Source organism: Lissotriton helveticus, chromosome 1_1 (assembly GCF_964261635.1).
Source record: "Lissotriton helveticus chromosome 1_1, aLisHel1.1, whole genome shotgun sequence".
Taxonomy (NCBI): domain Eukaryota; kingdom Metazoa; phylum Chordata; class Amphibia; order Caudata; family Salamandridae; genus Lissotriton; species Lissotriton helveticus.
The window spans coordinates 958,508,075-958,530,272 of NC_136057.1; the positions used below are offsets into that span (position 1 = coordinate 958,508,075).

The 22,198-nt window shown below is 46.6% G+C and overlaps 1 protein-coding gene across 2 annotated transcripts in view; it reads left to right on the plus strand.

Moving 5' to 3' along the window:
* Positions 1-22,198, plus strand: part of KIN (Kin17 DNA and RNA binding protein) — a 236,145-nt gene that overhangs the window by 40,468 nt on the left and 173,479 nt on the right. For both annotated transcript variants that reach the window (XM_078677075.1, XM_078677070.1), the window contains exons 3-5: positions 17,921-17,964; positions 18,059-18,181; positions 18,893-19,074. In XM_078677075.1, coding sequence (XP_078533201.1) covers positions 17,921-17,964; positions 18,059-18,181; positions 18,893-19,074 — 349 coding nt within the window. The remainder of the gene's footprint in view (positions 1-17,920; positions 17,965-18,058; positions 18,182-18,892; positions 19,075-22,198) is intronic.

Here is a 22,198-nt window from a genome sequence, read left to right on the forward strand (position 1 = left end):
CTTACCCGACGACAGCATCAAAGTCTGATGTAGAAATTTCAGGCAATCCATAGGAGACCGTGCTATTACTGTTACACAACCTGGAATTGTAGAGTCCTCAATTTTGATAATTTGAATGGTTTTACGCTGATGAGACTCCGCCATGGATGGAAAAAATTGTGTCTTTAGCCCTAGAGCAACTACTGTATTGTGGTGTGCATGTGCTGTCAATATTACCTTTTTTGACAGCCTAACCATGGGGACGGGAGTGGGGTGGAAGTCACAAATGCTATGGTACTACGTAATTAAAGATAAACTATCTTTAACCATTTTTTCGTTTCTAAAACCTCAACTTGTATTTTTCCCTTGAGGGTAAAAGAGTGGACCAAAGGAAAAGCTGCAAAGCTTCTGGGATATCTCTGACTCTATTTATCTCGATCTTGCCCCTGAATAGGCCAGTGTGTCTGATCATGAATTACAATCAGCCTGTTTTCCATATTTATGGATATCTTTGAATATCGTCAAATGCCCTAGTGTGTTTGCTGTTTAATCTGTTTCCTAACAGAAGCTACTTACCTGGGATTTGAGGTTACGAGGTATCTCTTATTGCTTTATTCCTTCCACAAAGCTGCCCGCCCCCCCTCTATCTAAAAGACCCACTCTACTGACCTGCTCAGTGTATGGAGGGGTTCTGGCTAGCCTGGCTTGTACAGTGGTCATCGCCCAGAAGTAATACTTTAGAGGAGAATTGAACTTTCATTTCCTGCTTGACATAGGGTTTGTAGAAAGTTAATGTTCAGTATGATTTGTTAAACAAAGTCATGCAAATTGTATTACAAGATCATCACTACTAAAACATATTCAAGCACAGCCTCTTATGATTACTAATGTAATACTTTGAAAGGTGAAGCATGATTCCTGAAAATAGCGCCCCTAATAATTCATTAAGATATTAAGAAATAACCAACCCCATATTTAATGATACTGCAAAATAATGGTTGATTCCAATGTGCTATAAGATGTCAGTCTGCATGCAACACAGAATGACCATCTGAAGCAGACAGTTAGACTTTTAGCATCCTGACATTTTTCATCTTTAGTCACAAAAACACAAAGTATTACAAATTGTGTCCAAACCTTTAATTTAGGGATCATGCAAGCAGTAACAACTTGCCTTCTCCTCCCATTCCTAAATTCTGTAATAGTAGCATTCATTTTCAGTGGATACAACTTGATTCTAATGTACCCTACATTCATGTATTGCCATCACTATTGCTTACTTCTTGTAGTGTTGGAGTAAAAGTAACTAAGATTCTGCTGACTGTAAATCATTCTTGCTCCACAAGGATGGTTTGCCCCCCCCACCCCCCCCCAAAAAACCTAACTATCAATTTCTCCCACTTAAGTAAATTTTTAAATATTGCAAGATAAGTAAAATAATAAATACATTTTAAATCTCCAAGGAATGTAGGCTAAAACAGATTTGCAGTTGTGATTTTTAGGTCTCGCGCCCAGCGTTGCAGTGCCCTGCAGTGATCGCGCAGCGCAAGACATCTTTAAGGGGGTTTTGAAAGCTGACCACAAGCTCTTGCGTGTGATCAGGCTTTCGCCGGCAGGCATTGGCTTTCACGTTTAATTTTTTTTTTTTTTAAAGGCACGCTATTGGGCAAAGCCGGGCGCATGTCCTGCCTTTGCAGCGCCCATTCCCATCCGTGTCTAGCACGCGCAGCAGCACGCGTTCGCCTCGCTGCCGCGCTTCCTCCCCCCGCTCCTCTGTGGTGCGGTTTTTGGTATTTTTGGAAGGAGGAGGGCCGTGATTATAGTGGGTCGATGACAGGAGCCTTCAACATCTTTTTAGGGGTGTGTCGTGTGTGTTCTACCTCTCCCCCGAGCAGTGATGGGTTGTAGGGCTGGGATGTGCCAGTACCTGGCGGACCCAGGAGTACTGAAATCAAGCATGTGTGCGGCTATCTGGGGGCATCCCTTCACCCTAGCCCGGTGCTTTAAGTGGAAGCCTCGGCCTGCAGTAGCCTTTCCACGTGCTACGGCCCTGCCCACAAACTACTGTGCCAAATAGACAAACATTTGCACACTGTGGGCAGACTGTGACAACACATTGTATACAAATGTACGAATATATGCTTCTGCTACTCCAATGGTAATGTTAAACAAAATAAATACCATTAAATGTCACTATGCAAACTATTTTTTAGCAGAGCAGTAAGTTGGGGTACATGAAAATAAAGTGATTTGCTCAGGATCACACAACTTGTTGACGTGGGAAGATGGAGTTCAAACTTATGTTTTAGGTCCACCGACTAGAATTTAACTGTGCCACCAGAGCACACCCCCAAGCACCACCCTCAATAAACTAATGCCAACCTACTGCCATAACCCTTAATCTACCACTTGAGCACCTTCTGGAGACTCACCGCAGGAAGATTACGAGGGGTGAATTGGCGTTTTTATTTGCAGGAAGTCCTTTCCCTGTGATTTGCGTATTCCGTAAAACAAGCTCCTCTGTAGTGCTGCACATTTTCGGTGCTTTTCTAATATCTCAGTATTTTAGCAGCAGGCGTGGGGGCACGGGCTTCTGTTAAGTCATACAACAACCATTGTCTTTCCATCTTGATTACCTTTAGTTTACTTGCTGTTCATTAAGATAAATATGTGTGTCCTGTCCCATACACAGGAAGTGATTTCCTATCGGTCTCAACAGTTTATTAAAAATAAAAGGAAATAACTTTCTTGAGAAAAGTGGAGTTCAGGAAATAAATGTAAAAAAAAACAAAACACTAATATGCCTGCACGAATGTTGAAAGTTGTGTAGTTTGTTAAACAGTGAAAAGCGTTGCGCTCAGGGTAAAACGACGGCGATGGAGGCGTGTTCCCCGATGTCATGCCCCTGCGATTGGAGAAAGCGTGTAAGGGTTCCAAGTTACAACAACATTAATACTGGTGAGCCGCACATCAAACAGATCTCTATGGCGCGGGGTGTCCAACGAAAGTCCAGGACAGCCGGATCCATGCAGGATACCGACAAGATTTATTTAAATGCACTAAATAAATAAATGAATTACAGTTACTCGTTTTAGTCACGCGAGGTCACCTTGAAAACCTGGCATGGACTCCCCCGCCCCCCACTGCAATGGAAACCATCCTCTAACACAGTGGTTCCCAAACTGTTGACTCCTGAGGACCCCCATTGAGCCACCACTGGAAGCCAGGGACCCCCAAGCAATTTGTAGGATTTAAATTTGAAACATCAACACAGTAATTCGAAAAATATTAACACACATGTGCAAAACAAATACTCGAATTACTAATGATTTTGGGGGCATATTTATAAGCCCCTATCACCATGGGAACATCACTTTTTGAGACGTTCCCGTGGCGATAGTGGCTGCGCCTTATAAGGCAACGTTAAGCCACTTAACGTGGCTAAACGGTGCCTTGTAAATGAGACCCCCTTTCACCCAATGCTTTGCGTGAAAGGAGTGGGCAGTGGATGTTGCGATGGGCGTCTCCCCTGCAACACCCATTGATTTTGACGCTGCCCCTATTTAGAGGGCAGCGTAAATGGGAGGCAGCGCCAAAATTAAGACCAGGGAAAACCTGGTCTTAACTTGGCAAAACAAGGTGAAATGCTTCATTTCTCCTCGTTTTTGCAAAACGCCTTGGATTGTTTATGTTCAGGAAGGTGACCCTTCCTGCACATCAACAATCTTTAAAAAGAAAATGACATTTTGTAACTTCCATGTGTGCTGCATTAAGCAGCACACATAGAAGTGACAAAACAACATTTCAAGATTGTTTGTGCAGGAAGGGGGGCCTTCCTGTACATAAACAATCTTCCCCTGTTAAGTGTAGTGCCAGCGCAGGGGATACGCAGGGCTGAACCATATTCTTGTACATATGGTGCATTCCTGCGTTTCTGAAATGGCGGAGTGTGTTAAGTCAAGGAGGCTAACGACACTCTCCGCCACTTCTGTTGCATTTTATACTGAAAGAATTTGCAAGAAAACGAAAAAGGTTAATGGGAAGGTTGGTGCTGCATCTCCGTGACTAACTTTTCAATGGTTGGTTTGATTTTCCAGTACGAGGCTCCTGCTCCTGTCAGGGCCAGACTGAAAACCCAAAGCAGCCCTGGCAAATGATTTCAGACCAGTCCCCATACGGTGCACACCAAATGCAGTGAGTGTGCCTGACTACTACAAAGGGGGTTTTGGGAGGCTCTCCCCCCTAAGAAATTTAGGAAAAAATGGTGCAGTCTACAACACATTTATCTTTATATATTGAATTGTATTAGCTTTTAAAGAATAGTAAATGAAGACCTGACTAAGCCCCTCTGTCACATGTAATTCATTTTTTAAAGCATCTCTCATACCATTGTAGGATGTCAGAGCAATTTACATCACACACATATAGAGACCGTGAATCATACGTATAAATCAGTGTATAGAAAATGTTACATAAGGCAAAGGGGACTACAAGGTGTAGAACTCGCATGTCATTCATACTGGTAGGCATTTTTAAAGAGTGCTTGATCTGGAGAAGCACAAATTCAGGATTCAGAACATAACACAGTGGTTAGCATTGACTTTAACAATAAAAATGTATTTCCACCCAAATAAACCTTTTTAGCAGTATCAGGATAATGAAAGACTGGGAAAAAACATAAGTCACAAACTTGTACCTTGCAGTTTGCAAGCAGCTGTTTGATAGTTTATAGGTCACTGTGCTAGATTATGATTGTCACTTATAAACTGCACTTTAACAAAAGAATCTCTCTGACAAAAGCAGTAACCCACTGACCAATGCATATAAAATACTGTTTTTTAAAATGCATGGTACACGTTCTTTGCAGTAGGCATATTAACGTCTGTGCTACATTAGATAAGTCAAAGCTGCTACTGGACAAAACTCTCATCTCTCTCCAGCAGGGACATTGATCACTGGCGTTATCTTGACACTTTTATTGTTCTTTGAAAAATGCTAAGTAAACAAGATACTTTGCAGTGCTTTTAAACCTCCTGCCTGCGGACCCCCTGGGAATGTGTCAGGGACCCCTGGGGGTCCGCGGACCACCGGTTGGGAAACACTGCTCTAACAGACCTGATGCGATACAAAAGGGGATGATGGATGGAGCGTTTGAGCCAATCAAACACTCACCCCCAGTCAACTGATCTGGGTTTAATCCATCACCATTCTTTAGCTCACTCCGCCACCCCAGTTCAGACATGGCTATATGTAAATCAGTCTGACCCTGTGCCTCATGGGAACAGTCCAGCCCGAACTGCCAAGCCATATCTTCTCTGGACCGGAAACAAGCATCCTAGGACCGGTCTCTGGCTATCAGCTTGGTGGCTGCCCATGACTGACTCTGTCTATCTGAGACAAGCACATGTTGGAAAATCTCCTCGCCTACCGATAGACTAGACCACATCTGTCTCTCAGCAGAGACACGGCTCGCTAACGCAGCCCCCCTCTCACCTCCTGAAGCGCCTAGAAACACCGCTGATAGGCACTTTCTAGCAGTTTCAACTCCACATCTGTATGCTTGATCTGTGACGTCTTCGGGATACCCTCGCGCCTCCCACATAAAGCGTAGACCGTGACGCTCATCCCCACAAGGGGTGTTATGGTTGGCGCACAGAAGGTAGACCCCAGGCGCTACGTTATCTACACTGCACTGGTGCTGGAGCAGCCGGGCACCGTCGTTTGGATGTGTTTGCTCTGGTTAGTGTAAATGTCTTTTTATTTAACACGTTAATGTGCTGCACAAGTCAGCACAAAATTGCACCAGTATACGAGCTTTTCATATGAATCCCCAAAGTGTTGGTTCAAAATTGCACTAGCGTTGGTGCAATGTATGGGATCCCATCCCAAGTGGTATTGGAAATGCACATAAGCAAAAAAATGCAAAACACTTTTTTAAGCTCCAACCACGCCGCCATGTCTTTATAAAACATCATCTGATTTCTTGACAGCAGTGTGAAGGATGCCACGAATTGCGGCCTGAACAGGGCCTGTCCATTTCATGGCACTGCCACAATGCCTCAAAGAAACAATAAGACAGTGGAGTATCACACATACCTAATCACATTAAAACATTCTGTGGGGTCCCTCACTTACTCTTACGATAAGGGTAACCTCTAATGCAAATCTACTAGAACCTCCCGATGTATGTGTCAATGTATAAAACCATGACAACAGGCCGGTGCCAGTGGATACAACAAGTGCACCCGAAAAACACCCAGACACAAAAGCAAAGGAGAGCCTCACGTAAGTAACCACCATGGAGCAGTTGGCATATTCTCGTCAATTTACTCACATCTCATCATCTGCACCTTTCCTCTTCATCTGAAGGAACCAAGACCCGAACAAGTTCAATAAGAATGTTGTATGTGTGTGAATTGTTTATCTAATTGTATTTTCTATACAACACATCTCTATCAACGCCCTGACGTTCCCTAAGAGGGAGGAGAAGCATCTTCCTCACAAGAAAAAATATTTTAAATGAGTTGCACAGACCCTCTAGTAATTAGTCTTTAATTAATAATGCCCACACTCATGATTAAAGACCATACCATGTATTAGACCATTTTAAATAGAAAGGCCAACGTGTTTCATTGCCTTTTCTTACTTATTGGCAAGGATCCTGGTTCTCTAGACCTGCTGTTTCCACGCCTTATTTACAGTTGGTTGAACTACTAGGTTTCCTATTGCCAGAGCTTCTGCTGACTCTGCTTTTAGAAAATTTTGACCTGGCGGACACTACAGAGCTGCCAGATCTGTAGTTCAGAAGGCCAGACCTATTTAAGATGGGATTTCAAATGCAGATTTTCCCCCAGCTCAGGAGAATCATGTGAAGCCTGCTACTCCTCGCCATTAAAAGTGTTCCATGGCCTCCACCCACATTGTGTGAAAAATGATTGATATAGAGAAACAAAAATAATGGCAAGGAAATACCATGATATGGTAGCTGAGCCCGAATTGCTTTCTTACGTAGGTGCTCCTGCTGTTACAGTGGAAATATTTTCCTTTGAAATACTCCACCGGAGCAGTAAGAAACTAAAAATATGAAGGACAGACTGGCGGAATGCTACCATATCTTAAATCATTTCCGTACTCTGTTATATATTACCTAAAAGAGAGCTGCATGTGTATTTTCTCAGCGACCCCCTTGTCCTGCCATTAAAAATCCTGAGTCCCAAAGCTTTGCATGCTTGCAGTTTCTTCTTATGGCTGGCAGTTGTGTCTGGGCTTTTTCTTTTGAGTGGTAATGGATACTTCGGGAGTGTTGGTTTCTAGGGTGTTGCATTATTATTAGCAATGCCAATAGCTCAAACTTTAATAACGCGAGACCTATTGCATTGCAAATGCTTGTTAATTCATATGAGGATCTTAAAGCAAAATATAGGTTTTATTTTTTCATATATTTATTTTTTCATTTCTGTATTTTCATTGTTTGTCTTTTAATTTCTGGCAACATTTTTATAGTTTAAATATTTTAATTCATATTCAATTACTCTATGTCAAAGCACATTTTACCAGGTAGATTGTTAAAAACACTGTTAATCCTGAGAGCATTGAGCCCACAGTACTCTTATCTGACCCTGCCTGGGGACTTACTGGAAATATTTTGAAATTTGGTTGAAAGGAGCACTGTTTGAAGGGCACTGTTATAATATAGCATATGTTAAACAGCAATTTTTGATTGATTTTGTCCCGAGACTGAAACAGCTTGTATTGCCAGTGGACTTAATTGGGGAGGTGTAAATATCAAGTTAATATATACAAATGAATTAGTGTTATAATAATTATCCCTTAAGTGGTACTATTTTGTATTGTGCATGTGTAAATGATGAGAACTTAGTTGCAGTATGACCTTTTCCATTTGTTTCTGTATTCTTATTTTTCCATTTATGAATTTACCTTTTGTCATCTGCTGGTCTCTTCAATTGCCCTCCCATGCTCCCAATCACAAGAGACTTTTCTCAGAAATCAGCACCATCCTACTGCTGGCAAAAATGTGTGACTCACTGTGAAAGGCCACGTTGTTGCATGGTTTCTGTAAATTCATGTTGAGGCTGTAAAACGTACTTCAATTAAAATTCGTATGTGAAAATGTGTGCAAACGAAAGGAGCATACCCAAGTGATCCATAAGTTTGTTGTTTCTTTCTTATGTCTGTAAGGGAGTCAGCTGGTGTGTCTTTTCAGCCAATAGGAATTGGCTGAAGTGGTGTCTTTAGGTCTGGCTTACTATACAGTTGCTAGACATTGCTTTCCCACCAGAGGAGTTGAGGAAGCCCATTGTTCATAGGTATTCTCTGTTGAAGACCGTGCCATTCACTGAACTCTATCTCTTATGGTTCAAAAGTGCCCATGACCGCTTTTTACTGACTTTCGTCTGGACCTCTTTCATTATCTTCTAGCCCATCCCCCGCGGTGTATATAGAGAGCAGTGTCTCTTACCCTGTGGCGGCGACGGAAAGCCTCGACAGGATATGATTTCCTTTTTAATGTTCTGTAGTTTTTATGAGGTTCCAAGCAAGTCTTTTATTATTCCTATTCTAAAGAAAGCTAGCTTTAGGCAGCTTTTATTTTTTTTACAACTGCTTTCAAGCAATTCAGTATTACACACACTCAGCTTTTTAAGGACTGCAATTAGGCTTAGGTCCAGCTGAGATTAACTCCTAATGTTAAATTTAGGTGAGTGTGGCAATATGGATCCATCAAAAGCGTTTGCTATTTAGCTTTGTATTGTTTGTGTTAAATTATTTGATGGGGTCTTATTTTAATGGTATTTGTTTGATTTTTATGGTTTTCTTGTTAAATCCGAATAAAGGCTGATGATGATGAAGTACTCTTGCGTTAACCCTTGCAAATATTGAATTTCACATGATGTCTGACTCAGTTAAGGGGCTGCAGTCAAGTAGGTAATGCTAGGCTTCAACCATGATTGTTGAGGGTGTTTGCTTCTGATGTCCCAGGGTCCCTCCTAAATGACTCTGCAAACTGGAAGGATTGAGGTAAACGCAGGGTGAGTCACACTGGCTCACAACTCAAAATAAGTTCAGTAGCAGCAATAAATGATTGTCCAGTCAAATACTTCCTTTTATGTTGAAAGGATTGTTTATATACAACCTTAAATTGAAATATGGCATGCGCAAACAATACACTCAGACCCATGATGTTGGGGTTGTCGTGTTTAAAGGCAGTCCCCTGAGTGCCTCTCTCATCTCACTAATGGTAGTGGTTATTCCCCATTCACCATAGGTGACATTCAGGTTAGGCCCCTCTAGCAGTCTGACTCTCAGAAGTCCCACTCCGACTCTGTTAGAAAAGTCCAAATGTTTCCAGAGCCAAAGCGCTATCTGGCATAAAAGTTCTTCCAGAGCCTTCTGACCTTTCCTTCAGTCTTGCCTGCACCTGCAGGGATTGTCCCACTAGAGTCTCAGAGAGTATCTCTCTCACGGGTGTGGCAGCTGCAGTAGCTGCTTTCAACGAGGATCATACATGCGGCTCCGTAGGGACTGCAGACGGTAAATTTCCATTGCTTCCCCCACTGGCCGGTGGTGGGGGAGGATTCCACGGCTTCTAGTTCTGATCCTCAGTCAGGGCCACTGATCTTCAGTCAGGGCTCTGACCCGTATGGGTCACCACAGTGGCCTCTCCTTGCGACCATGGCATCCACCAGGTTACGATCCTTGTCTTCCTTTGGTGGGCCACTCTGACATATAGGGTCACCACACCTGCTTTACTCTGGCAACATCCCAGTCAAAGCAGCAGCTGGTTTCTTTTCACAGCGGTCCCCTTTAACATACTGGGTCTCTGTCTTGCACATTACACATGGGCAAAGGACCGTTCGGCATGGCAAACTTTCATGGTGCCCCTTCTGGCATACAGGGTTGCCAACTTACACAATGCAACTGGTGGCAGCGTGGTCAGCATGACAAACTTCAGTGTCCCCCTCTGGCATACGGGGTCATCCACTTACACACCATTCACTGGTGAAGGCCGATCAGCACTTCAAACTTCACAGTTCACTTCATGGCTGCCCTCTCTTTCAAACTGGATCACCGACTCGATCTTGCATACAAGCAACAACCTGAACTGTGCTGCACCCGTCTCCTCACACCTTGCTACAGGAATCCAGTCGCTAGGATTCCACACTGGGCCTTGTTTCCACCAGAGCTTTCCTCTTCCTCACACGGCTCACTGGTCTTGGCAAGCTGACAGGCACTGGTGCTCCAGGCTTCAGGGGCAGTCCTTTCCAGGTTGCTCTTCAGACACAGACTTTGTTTAGATTGATGCTCCTCACAGCAGGGTAGACTTCAGCTTCAAGCAAACAAAACAGCAGCACAAAGAGGTTTGAGAATTTTAGCACCAGGCTGTCATCAGCTACACTAAAAAGAGATCAGGGAAAAGACAAAGTGCTGGCCTCACCTAAGGTGTCCCTTTTGCTTTGAACAATAAAGTCTGCAGTCCAAACCTTCACCACCACCATCTCCCAACAAGCATTTACAATGCAATGGTTTTGCCTTTGTTAAAGTTAGAGCTATTGGCATTGCTCTTGACATTATTTTTATTTATGTTTTTTTAAACATAAATAAATGGCATTGTCATTTACAATGCCAATAGCTTAATCTCTCGCAAATGTGAGACCTATTGTACCCTATGGACGAGCTCAGCAGACAGCAATTACTACCACACACACACACCCAGAGCCACACACACACACCCAGAGCCACACACACACACCCAGAGCCACACATACACACACCCAGAGCCAGCCACACACACCCACCCAGAGCCACACACACCCACCCAGAGCCACACACACACACACACACACACACCCAGAGCCACACCCACACACACCCAGAGCCACACACACCCACCCAGAGCCACACATACACACACCCAGAGCCAGCCACACACACCCACCCAGAGCCACACACACCCACCCAGAGCCACACACACACACACACACACACACACCCAGAGCCACACCCACACACCCAGAGCCACACCCACACACCCAGAGCCACACCCACACACCCAGAGCCACACACACCCACCCAGAGCCACACACACCCACCCAGAGCCACACACACTCACCCAGAGGCACACACACCCACCCAGAGCCACACACCTGTCTGGCTACGGCCAAAGGAGATATGCAATCTGACACATCAATCAGTTCTATGACCCCACAATTTATCAACTACTCAAGTTCCTTGGAAACGTCCTCCCTCACCATAAAATGAATACTCCGTACTTTGTGAACTATGAGCTTTGCATCAGTTACCAAGATAATCTTGTGCTTGAATCCTTTAAAATGTCCTAGCTTACAACGGAAAACATTTAGAAACTTTGTAGTCAACTCATTACTCATTTGTATCCCTTCATCAATCACCAGGACTTGTTCCTGGCTGGTTGGATCAAGCATGATGTGTAAATTACATTGGTCAAACGAACCGAGCGCAGGTGATCCATGCTTAGCAACATAAAATTTGCCTCTAGCCTGTCTAGTCCTAAAATCTAAAGGTTAACCACCTAAACCCTATGATGTCAATCCTGCCCCAGCTATATACTTCTGGGTTCATGCCTGACTTCAATAGTTTTTCACCCACTTTCTTTACAAAATAGTCCCTCCCAAGTTCCTTATTGATGTTTGGACAATAATACAGCACGACTCGCAGAGGGTTAATGCACCTGCTACAAAGAGCGGAAGGCAACAGGCTCAGGTGTCACCTAACACTTCTCGTTCTGTGACCAGTACATGAAGAGAACCATTAAGTAGAACCTGGCAGCACTGTACTTGCAGACTCTGATAACATTTAAATGCCCATCCCTGAGAATCACACAGGTGTAATAGTGGCAGTGGGAGGGGAGTGGCGTAGCTTCCATTGGTGCAGCAGGTGCAGTGACGCCGCGCCCAGAGGCCTGAGGGGCACGTGAACCCCGATTATTGCTTTTATTTATGTGGCCGACAGCATCCAGTGGGCCCGTGTCCTTTCTTGCACTAGCGCAGTGTCACACTGGCTACGCTACAGTGCTGGATAATGTGGTCTTCTGTGAGGGTTACCATTACAGCCTCCACCACAGCGTGCTCGAAATTGCTCTAAATGTGAGCTCTCGAAAATAAACACACTGATCCCACGCTGGACATCCATGTGTGCAGGGAATTCAGCAACGGCGCGAAAAAGAAATCTTGTATGAACTTCAGTCAGCTTAAGGATTCGACAGAACATTTGAATTTTGGCCAAACGAAGTAATTCCAGACATTTCCCTGTATGTTTACCTATTGGAAGCTTTACTTGGGTGAGTGACTCCATAACCCCCAGGCTTGTTTCTCCTAGACTGAAAGTAGCTGCCCCGTTCACGGACCCTCGGGGCACTCCGGTCGCCAGGCCATAGATAAACCCTCCGGGCACCCCCAGCACATGCTGCAGCCCCCGGCACTGTTCTCTTCACCTATGCAGAGCTGGACTGTGTCCCTCCGTCTCCTGGCAACCGGCTCCTGAGCCGCCACGTCATTTCCTGAAGAGGATCCGCTGACAGGGCTGAACCTGGCAGCCAGGAGCATCGGAGCCACCGGCGCTGGGGAGGGCGCCCGAGGAGAAGAGGAGGGCAGCCGGCACTTTCCGCAGAGCGCTGCAGCCTGAAGAAGCACCCCACGTGTGACCCTGGGCACCGGGGGGCACCTGCTGCCCTGTCCATGGACCTGCGCGGGGAGAAGTGACTTCTTCAGAGGCAGCAGGTGTGGGGGAGTTGGAGCAGCTTCTCGGAGCGCATCATTAGCACTGCCGGAGATGAGGGGTCCCCTTCCCGGGGAGCTCCGCAGCGCGCAGCACACGCGGGATACTGAGCCGAGGAGAACAAACTAACTAAAAAATAAAACTTTGACAGCAGAAAGGATCGAGCCGGGGATGCTCAGCGCGCGTTCGGATCATACAGGGATCCGAGAGCGCAGAGAAGAGACGGAAACAGCTGGGGTTCCGCTTCTTGTCAGAGTGAGGGACAGCAAACTGCCGGAGGCGGTTCTGGATGCTCGGCCGCCTGGCTGCCGGGCTCCCTGCACACCATCCCGTGCGCTGCGCCAACTGACAGGCGGGCACTGCGCGCAGCGCATGCACCTATACGGCATCAACAGGCGGGCAAGCACCGTGCGCTGACACTGCATCGGACGGAGCACCGACCCGCAGAGCAGCACCGACAGGCAGGAACTGTGCACGCTCCCAAAAGGCAGCCGATCGCTGTCATACCACACCAACAGGCAGCAAGTAACAGCGAGCACTCGCACGAGACGACGGCAGCCAGGGGACGTGCGTGGCACCAACAGGCACTCGGGAACTGAGCATACTGCACAGTACTATAAACCAGCTAACCTCCGCGTACAGAATCAATTAAACAACCAAGCACCGTGTAGGAAACCAGGCAGCTAAACACTGTGTGAACCCCGTCGGAGAACACATCATAGTGGCGAGCACAACAGGCATCTGGATTGTCACCCATACTAAATACACACAAAAAACAAGCACGGCCCGGCCGGACCAGATTCGGGGGCGTTCCCGGCTTTCGGCTGACGTCGCGTGACGTCGGCAAAAGCCAAAGAATCTCGGGAACGCCCCCGAATCTGGTCCGGCATTGACGGACAGGCCCCTCGTCCAATGGCTAGGCTCCATTTATGGAGCCAGCCAATGAATGACGAGGGCCGACCCAAACCCACACTACAGTTCTCATCAGGTTTTCGCCTGCGCGAAAAAGATGCGCAGAGCGCATCTTTTCGCCAGGCAAAACCTAAAAAGGCAGTGCTACAGGAAGACTAATCAGAAGCTCTTCTAAGCAGTAGGCCGAAGGGTTACCAATGGTTATGGTAATTCTACTGTGAAGAAATAACTGGAATTATGAGGTTTTTTTTTTTAAATATTTGTGTCAATTGCTGCTTGTTCATCCCCCTGTCACACCTCTGGCACTTGCGTATTTCACCACCATAGGTGACCCTAAGTCTGTGGGGCGTCATGCAGGTCATGTGTATGTTATTAAACGGCGTGTATTTCAGTCTGGTGTTACATGAAACCCTATTGGGAAATGCAGTGATTCTGTCTCATTCAGAGTCCAAAAGTTCCCTATCCAATATAGTCTCCCAGCAATCACAAAGCTTTAGTAGGGGGACACGGGACATCTCCGACAGTGAGGCATAAAACCACTTTACTTGGTGCTTTAACACACCCAATGTAAGTATGGAGTGCAAGACTGCTTGTGTCGTGGTACTGAATGATGGATGACGGGTAAAACCGGCTGCAAGTAATAATTTAATGCCGTTCTTTATAATGATAATCTGCATCCATACAGTGGTGAACAAGACTGAAAAATTCAGTGTTTGATTTGGTTTATTAACAATTCTACCTTTGGAGCAAACATACTTTAGCAACTTTCCTATGGAATCTGAAGGGAGGTGTCTCGTAAAAATCTTCAGGACATGACGATTAAGTAGAAGATGTGATTCAATCACGAAAGGCATGTATGTGTAAGATTAAAGGGGGCACTTTTCATGAGGTTGAGTGTATGATAACCCAGCTTTTGGTAGTATCGAGGCTGTTCTTCAGGTATGAGCTACTGTTTGAAATTAAAGTTCTTTGTTGTTAGGTACTGTACTATAGAAATCTGAGTCGTTCAGCTCGTTCATCGATTCCATATATAACTTGCATGGATCGGGTGATGAGGTGGAACCTTGGAAAATGGTACAATGGATGGGGGTAATAAAGTCTAGCTATTTCCATCAGTGTCTTCTTTAGTGATCTCATCCCCACTCTCCTCTTTTGGGATATCCACCCCCAGCAGTCTACAGGCCTCTGTCAGGGAACGCAGTTGATACAGCTTATTATCCATGCGAAACACAGCGAAAAGGATGGTCCCAGCTGTAAGGGATGTTGCGCTGTTGAAGATGCTGAGTGACCGGTCTGAAGGTTCTACGTTTTTGCAGGGTGAGGGCTGATCAGTCCTGAAACAAAACCGGCACCTGGTCCCGAAATTCCACAGAGTGCATCTGACGTGCTTTTTGGAGGATAGCTTCCTTGGTGAGATAATCTTGGACACAAGCCAGGATGTCTGGTGGCGGGGCACACGATGCATGAGGAGGTCCCACTCTATGCGCGCGGTCTATGCACAACTCCGTCTCCAGGGGTCTGCCCAGGATGTGATTGAAAAGCTCCCTTGTGTAGGTGAACAGGTCCTTCGAGTCTTCATCCAATTTCACTCCTCGGATCCGGATGTTATGGCGCCGGGAGCGATTTTCTAAGTCCTCAGGATAGGCTTGGAGGTAAACTTGTTGGTCATGTATCCGGAGGACTTCCTGCTGGAGTGCCACCATCTCAGTGTCTCTCCCATCACTCTTGCCCTCCAGGTCAGCGACCCTCTCACCAATGCCATCTAGGTCTCTACGGATCTCCGTGGTGAACTCTCGCTTAAGTGTGTGAATGTCTTCTCGCAACACGACAAACAAGGCTTCAAGAAATGCTTTTGTAATGGGCTCCGCGCCGTCCTCACTCTCCGATGTCGGGCCAGAGGCACCTGTCGCCATGCTGGAGGCGGTTTGTCCAGTTTGTGCCTTTGCAAACAGGTCCTTAAAGAGTCTTATCCTTGCGCACCCTGGAGGAGGACATGGCTCGCCCCACTGGTAAACCAGAGTGCTGCAAGAGGCCACCCCCAACTTGGCTGTGCTTTCGGGATTGGTCCCCCTCCGCCAGTACGGAAACTCACCACTCTGGGGGAGTCCCGAGGTCAGTTCCAGGATGAGGTGGCCCCAGGATTAACCCCTCAGTCTCTTCTTGCAAGGCCCCGAAGGCAACAGGCCCTGGACTCAGCCACCGCCACCACCGTTCACCGAAGACGTGTATTGCCAGCCGGGCTTCCCCCCCCTTGATCGTGATCTCACCGGACTCCTCTACAGATGGAGTACCAAATTGGGGGCTTAAACTTCTGGGGTGCAACGGCTGTATCCCTCAAAGGCGGTGTGCCGTAGCAGCGGGGTGGTGATCCTTCTCGCAGTTCCCCGCCACCCAGAGCGCTGCCTCTGGCTCCAATGATGGCGGCACTGGGTCCGCAGCTCTGCGCCGATCTCCGTGGCAGATTCCTGCCACCCAAGGGGCCCCCCTGACTCCTCCCTCCGGTAGCAGGGGTCCATGCGCCTGGGCAATCGCAACTAATGGGGAGCTCCAAGCAGATCGCTCTCCCTCTGTTCGCTGGGGGTCGTTGATTGCAAGGCCTGGCCCCGGTGCTTCCTCCTACTCCACTCGCGCTGCTGGCCAGGCCTCCCCCCTGCTTTGTCACCGTCTGACCAACCTCCCTCTCCAGCGATATGGCTGTGTCCCATAGGCTGTACTGGATTCCCACTGGGCTCGCTAGGTGCGGCTCAGCCGGCCTCTTCCCCCTCCAAAGTCCATGCTCCCAGGGGGGAACCCCTGTTAGGCCGAGACAGAATCCCTCACAAGCAGCCACTCCACCCTTCAGTCGCCGGGCAGTCCGCAGCAAACGCTGAACAGTCTTACCGGGCTATTCCGCTATGCAGGCCGCCTCACTCCCCGGGCCCCTCCAACACTGCCCATCAGACTGATCCGGCAGTAGGCCCGCAAAGTGGAACTCCGCTGCGTTCCGGCCCCCCCGGGGCAGGCACCGTTGCCAAGGGGATCATTGGGCCCTCTCTGGGCCGCTTCACTGCTGGGCCTCACACCCGCTGAGTCCCGCATTCGCTGGCAGCATCGGGAACCCGCACTCGGGCGCGGAGTGTCAGTCACAAAATGGCGGGCAGGGCGCACCTCCGACGCCTATCTGCTGCGCCGGAGATTTGTCGAAGTTCACTCTCCTACCCTCCGCTGCAGGGGTGACAGCTCTGCTGACCCCTCCGGTGCTTCTCCTGTCCGTGCCATCATCACGCCGCCTCGCCGGGCCCGCTATGCTCGTCTGCCTTCTGCGCTGCGGGTCCCCCTCAAGATGGCGGCACCAGCCTGGGACTCCAACGGCACCTCAAACCTCAGCCGCGGGGGATCGCCACGATATCACCGTGCAGCTCCCATCTCCGGCAGATGTGCCCAGCACCACCACTCTGATCGGGCACTCGCAAAGGCTCCGGTCTCCCACTGCTCAGCTGCGTCCTACGGCCTCTCCGTCCCGCACAAACTATCAGCCCACCAACTGCGTTCAAAACGTCCTCTCAGCGGCCGTTTCCGCCTCAACGTGCTGCCCCGTAGCTTCAGGGACACTCTGCTCTGTATTTTAGTACCGACCGCTGCGAAAATGGCCAAAAAGCCGGTGCTAAGTAAGGCCGTCGGCAGGAGCTCCGGGGCAGAATGCCCTCTTATGCCGCCATCTTGGCCAGCCCCCGGTATATCCGCTTTAAAGCTGTCCCTACCTCCAAATAGATTCTTGTTCTTGAAATCTCATGAACCACTGTGACTGAGAAGCTCCAAACGTCATATCAAGATGGATTAGACTCTTGATAAAACATTTGCAAGAATGATGCTATGCCTTCCTAAAGAAGTATTCGCAAGGTAGCATTTTCCCAAAACCTTTTACCTGGGATTTGTTTGGGGGTCATTTTGCAGCAGTATTTACCCGGTCCAACAAGCACATATTAAATGCCAAGTCAAAAACACAACTGCTCACTGGGGTTATCTGCTGGGCGAGCAAGGACTTTATAACATAGGGCAGCTGTTTCAGAGTCTCCTAATAGAAATTTATTATTTGCCAATTAAAAAACAGGTTTTTGGCCCATGAATGTAGGTAAAATAAAAGTAAAATTGAAAATATAACATTACTAAAACAAAAACGTTGTCCCTCCAAAGCTTAACCTGAACATTCATGTTGAGTTTTTGTTAGCTGGACCGCCCATTCTCTCCTTAACATCTTTTGTCTCTTTTATTTATACAGTGAGTTCAAGAACGAGTTTTTGGAACTTCTCAGAAGACGATTTGGTGAGCTTTTCTTCTGTGAATTGTGCGGAGTTAAAGACGAACACTTTTTGAAGGTTTTGGACTATGATCTGTCTCTTTTGTTTGTGACGTTTAGGAACAAAGCGAGTGCATAACAATATTGTTTACAATGAGTACATCAGTCACCGAGAGCACATCCATATGAATGCGACACAGTGGGAAACGCTGACTGATTTCACAAAGTGGTTAGGCCGAGAAGGTAATGATGTTCTTCTGTTTTGTATTAGTTTACACTGATTATGGTTTCAAGATATTTTTAAAAATCTGAAGTGTATAATTTGTTGAGGATATAGTTGCAGTTACCATTTGCAGAGTACTTCTCGAGTTCTGTATGTCAGGATACCAAAATCAGTAGTACCTTAAATTCTGCCTATGAACTTAATTATTACTGTCAATGAGAACCTGAAATGATATGCTTTACACTGATACACAAACATTTTAGAGTCAAAATTACCCCTTTGTTAGTATCTGGAACACATTCAGTGTCTTACTGTGACAATGAAACATCTGCCATGTGTTTAATTCTTTAATACATTTCATATTAACCCAGTAGTAAATACTAAATTGGAAAAATAGAGCTGTGACAATTAACAGGTGAATCGAACACTCAACTTCACTGTAACTATTCCACTTTGGTATAACACAGTAGCAAACCTTTCGTATTGGAATGCAGAGCGCGCTACCTGCTGCCTTTGCAAGATTCTCGAGAACTAGTGTGCTATACTGAAAGTAGTATGGTTTAATTTGGGATACTGGAGCCAATTTCCAGTATCCATTTTTTTTTTAATACTGTTTCCATATTGGAACAAGTGAACGCCAAATCTCTCCTTCTGGTTGCATTGAATTGTATTTTGTCACTGCAGTATGTACTCTAATGTTCTGTTGAAAAGTTCTGTTTGTGTTTTCCCAGGTTTTTGCAAAGTGGATGAGACTCCCAAAGGGTGGTATATGCAGTATATTGATAGAGACCCTGAAACAATACGTAGACAGCAAGAACTTGAGAAAAAGAAGAAACAAGATCTGGATGATGAAGAAAAAACTGCCAAATTTATTGAGGAGCAAGTTAGAAGAGGCATGGTGACAACCGAACAGGTAGGGGACACACATTTGTAACTGGAAGCTATTCCTTGTTTCAAGTATTCTTCAGTGTCGGACTCCTGATTGCTTAGAGGCTGTTATATTTTTCTACAGCATAAGCCTGTATAACATTTCCCAGAATCCCACCTGTGAGAAACCATTTTCACAAGTGATTGAAAAGAGCAATGTTATCTAGAGGAAATCTTTGCTGTTTCCTCCATGTAAGGAACTGCCTCTTTTTGTTTGATCACCCTTAAGTTTCTGGACTGATGATGCTGGCTTTTCGACTTACAGTGGATTGAGGCCTGCTAACTGGACCTCCTTGCCTGTGCCTTTACTCTGAAGCTTTTGTCTGTTGAATTGGCTCATACCCCATTTGCTAAACTAAAGTCCTGTAAGTTGTTAGTAAATAGTACCCAGGTTATATAAGTTACAGGGTCACTCAAGGGATTGCAGCAGCGGTTGTGCCACCCTGGGTGTGATAAGAGTAAAACAAAATTCTCAGCCCACTATTTTCTGGCTGAGAAAGCAGTTTAAACTGCTAGCCCAACATTACCATTTAAAGTAATAACAACGCCAGACTTCCTTCTGATATGTATGTAAGTCTCCCCTATGGCAGGCCTATTGAGTCCCAAGGCAGAGGTCAACGTATCTCACGGGCAGAAGATGTATTTTACATGTTCTGATAGTAAAAATGCAAAACTTTAATTTTTGGTGTAAAGGGTTGATTGACCCATTGGCGAGTACAGAGCACAATTTGACCCTTCAGCTGTGCGAACTCTGGAATTATGGTACCAAAGTGGTTCATCCAAGGTATCAAACAACTTGTTACATTGAGCCTGGCTTGATTCTCAAGTCAAAAATAATGTAACATGTTGCAGTGTGCAACTGTTGCAAAGTTGCTGCTTCGTTGCCTGTAGTCCCCTATTCCATACCAGTTACACATGGGCTTGTCTTGCTGAGACAGCTTTCTGGTCTCCTGGGGAAGATGTGCTAACGACTCCCAGGAAAGGTTACAGTGGCCTGCTCTGGAAGGAGGCGTCGCCGCCTTCAGCAGGAAACCACGAGGATGTTAGCCCTAAGGATGAGCTTCAAGGGCAAATTGAGAGGGGCTGCTCCATTGTTCAGACAGACGGGCTAGCACTAGGGACAGGAGAGGGGAAACCAGTTGCCAAACCGATTTTCCAGGGACGTGTAGCCCCCTTGGTAGCCACACCTCTGGGTTGGGATAGCGATCTCCACACGCCGGGGAAGGGGTCCTGACATATTGGAAGTGAACAGAATGGTGCATCCTGAGATGCCCAGATGCCACACTACGCAGGAAGTGACCATGAGGTGGGAAAGAGCCTTGTAGCCCTGTGGCTAGCAACCACATCCTGCTCTGAGGGCATTAGCTGAGCATAAGTAGGGCACCCTTGACACCCCGAACTCTGATCTCGACTGGACTGGAAGAAGGTCTGCCCTGTCGCACCAGGGAACCGGAAAAGAGAGGTTACACTGTCGTGGACTGCACCTGATGACTAGCTATGGAGAGGGACTATGCCTGCTGTTTCCTGCTCACGGATAAGTCATCTCCATAGCTCAGCCAAAGTCAAGAGACTCCAAGGACCAGCTGACTGGCTTCCTGTTTGCAGCACAGGAACACAACAACTTAAGAAGCATGCTGGGGTAATTTGGTAGCCCAAAGTGTTTAACCTGCCACCATGTAGCACTAGGGTTGCACCTGAGTTCACTGCGCCCTGGAGTGTCGTTGAAGTGCTTCCGGGACTTCCAGAGGATGAGGTATTAACCCAGGAAGGATTTACCTGTGACCTCGATACTAGATGAGCGGGAGGCCAGTGGCGACTGGACCTCTGCCAGCACCAAGAGTACTTCGAGGGATGTCAACCCTGTGACCAGGAAAACCTCACCCCCTTTGTGGACCGGCGAGTAGTTTCAGTAAGACTCCTGTAAACCGCATTACATCCACAGCATCCGTAATCCCTTGCATCAGGACCACTTCCATAGGAAAGGCCTTCAAAGGATCAAAGTGCCTGGAATTGACTGGAGACCACATCACCTGCTGAGTTAACTATTTCTGCGGACCTTGCTGGTCCCTCTTACTGGCTTCCTACTGAGGTTGGTCTTCTAGAGTGACTCAAGTGACCGCAATACAACTAGCCCAAATTATTTTGTGAAAACGTTTCTAAGTGTAAATTTGTATAATTTGCCAATACTTGTTAGCAGCTGAGTAAAATGCTTTGATTTACTATACCTTGGAAATTTTGTATCTCCGAAACTCTGGTCAGACCCCCCCAGGATATAGCGGCATGGATTCGTAAATTTAGCGTCACAAATATGGAAATTTAGCGGCACAAATATGGAAATTTAGCGGCATTTTTACAGCACTTTATTTTACTCGTAATCATTCATTTTCAGCCCTAAATCAATTGAAACTGTTTTAGCAGAGTATTCCACTTTGAATAGGCAACCTGGAATATGGAACAGAGGAAGCAGACATAAAACCCCTCCTACCTGTGATTTACAATGGTTCTTCTGAATAAAAGGAAAACATAATCTCACTAGGGCATAATTTAGTTAGATTTAACAGAAACAATTGCTGCTCTTCCTTGCCAGAATCATAACCACTGACGTCAAGCAATGCTGTGTACCATGGTGCGACAATCCTGCCAGAGGATACAGGAGTAAGCCTTTCCCACAGCTGTCATTGGCCTGATCATGGGTATCTTCATTACTCCCGGTCCTGGACTTTCTGATCACAGTCCTCAACGTAGGCTTGAGACCCCCTTGGAAACAGCCCTTTTATTGCTTCCTTTCAGTCGTGCCCACCACCTTTGCGACACTGTAGGACGTCCCTTCGACCGCAATGGACTGTAGGCAAGTATAGCAGACAAGAGATCAAGATCAGACCAAGGACGGGGGGAGGGAATGAGAATTGTGACAAAAAATAGAGGACTTGGATTGATGAAGACTGTGGTGACATAATCAGGCCACCATCTCCTGTCCTTGTCTGGAATCAGGTTCATATTCTTTCATTGGTGTAGGCTCTACCCAGGCTGACAACCCTGATCTGACTGTCGGTTATTTATCGAGAAAGATATAGAAGTAGATGAACTGCAGGCCCAAAGATGCATTTACG